Source organism: Penicillium samsonianum (assembly GCF_028829775.1).
Source record: "Penicillium samsonianum strain IBT 33392 chromosome Unknown utg000010l_segment0_segment0, whole genome shotgun sequence".
Lineage (NCBI taxonomy): Eukaryota > Fungi > Ascomycota > Eurotiomycetes > Eurotiales > Aspergillaceae > Penicillium > Penicillium samsonianum.
Genome location: NW_026643268.1, coordinates 1,060,569 through 1,061,921, shown reverse-complemented (window position 1 = coordinate 1,061,921; position 1,353 = coordinate 1,060,569). Strand labels below are relative to the sequence as shown.

Below are 1,353 nucleotides of genomic sequence, written 5' to 3'. Positions count from 1 at the left end.
GTACCAGCCATACCATACAAAAGTGCATATTACAGTTAGTCATCTATGTCCGCCCAGATTGTTGAAAGCGCGGGTTTTGTCATTTTAGTTAGTTAGAGATTCCAATATATCTGATTTTGTCCATACGTTGTAATACAGCCAGATTTCTGTCATAAGCCGATACAATTTTCGGCCAAAAAGGTGTCAAAGCTTCCTCGAGAGTCTGTCACGACACCCTGTCGACCGGCTTCGCTTTCCCCACTTCTTCAAGTCCTATAGAAAACACTTGGATTTGGACGGGGCACCAGACACAGACTACCTTCCTCCATCCCAATCACCTTCGCCAGATCCATCTGACCGAAGTCCTTCCGTCGTCTCAAGTCTGCCTAGTGCCGCATCAAGCCTGGAACTTTTCGGTTTAGAAGCGCGTTCCCTCAGCCCCTCAGACCACGATTCCTCCGTTACTTCCAGTCTGCCCAACGACAGACCAAGTCCAGAAGTTCTCAGTTCAGAGGAGAGTCCACCTACACCATGACTGACATTGCGAAATTTGAGCAGTTTGGACTAAATGCATTCTACAATGGCATTCCAATACTTGATAATGCCAGTGACTGGTTTAAGTGGAATCAGAAGGTCAATGAGTTCATTCGGATATCTGCCGTTGCCGACGATGGAACGACTCCACCGATAGAGGAAGAAGAAGGACGGCAATGGACTCATCGCCAAAAGTTCTACTCTGCGATGATCACGGCAAAGCTGACACACAATGCGGCACAAAGGATCAGCGCCTTTGAGATCTCTCGAGTCCACGCACTCTTAAAGGCAGTTAAAGACAATTTCAAACCAGAGGGCACTGGCACATACGTTAACCTCCAGCGACGGTACATGTCCCTCGCAAGAGAGAAATGTGGAAGCGCTCAAGCCCTCGGAGCCGAGATCAGGAAGATCCATGCTGAGAAACTTCTCCTTGACCCTGACTGCGTGACCTCCGAGATTGAGCGAACATTCTTTTTCGTACACGCATTAGGTCCTGAGTATGAAAGCTTCCGTGATCATATATTTCGGCAAATGGACCTTGTTAATGAAAGAGATGCCAATGGTAACATCACGAAAGCGGCGCCCACGTTCGACTATATTGAGAACAAGGCAATTGAGGAAGAACATAGGAAGGGGCAATCGATACCTCCACGACTCCCTCGGGAGTGGGGACAGTCAATGTTCTGTGCAATGTACGAGGCAGAAGGAAATGGCTTGTGCTTGACAATGTCCTCTACGTCCCATCTGCACATGCAAACCTCATAACGGTGCTCCAGCTTCTCAAACGAGGAGCAAAAGTCGAATTCTCAAGCCAAAGTGCTAGTATTCGCAACAAGT

General features: G+C 48.0%; 1 protein-coding gene across 1 annotated transcript; it reads left to right on the top strand.

Moving 5' to 3' along the window:
- Nucleotides 1–510: 510 nt before the first annotated feature.
- Nucleotides 511–1,031, top strand: N7471_013897 (uncharacterized protein; the record flags this gene model as incomplete). Its single annotated transcript, XM_057286615.1, has 2 exons — nt 511–993; nt 1,023–1,031. 2 exons carry the CDS (start codon nt 511–513, stop codon nt 1,029–1,031), a joined length of 492 nt encoding a protein of 163 aa, XP_057129094.1.
- Nucleotides 1,032–1,353: the final 322 nt, after the last annotated feature.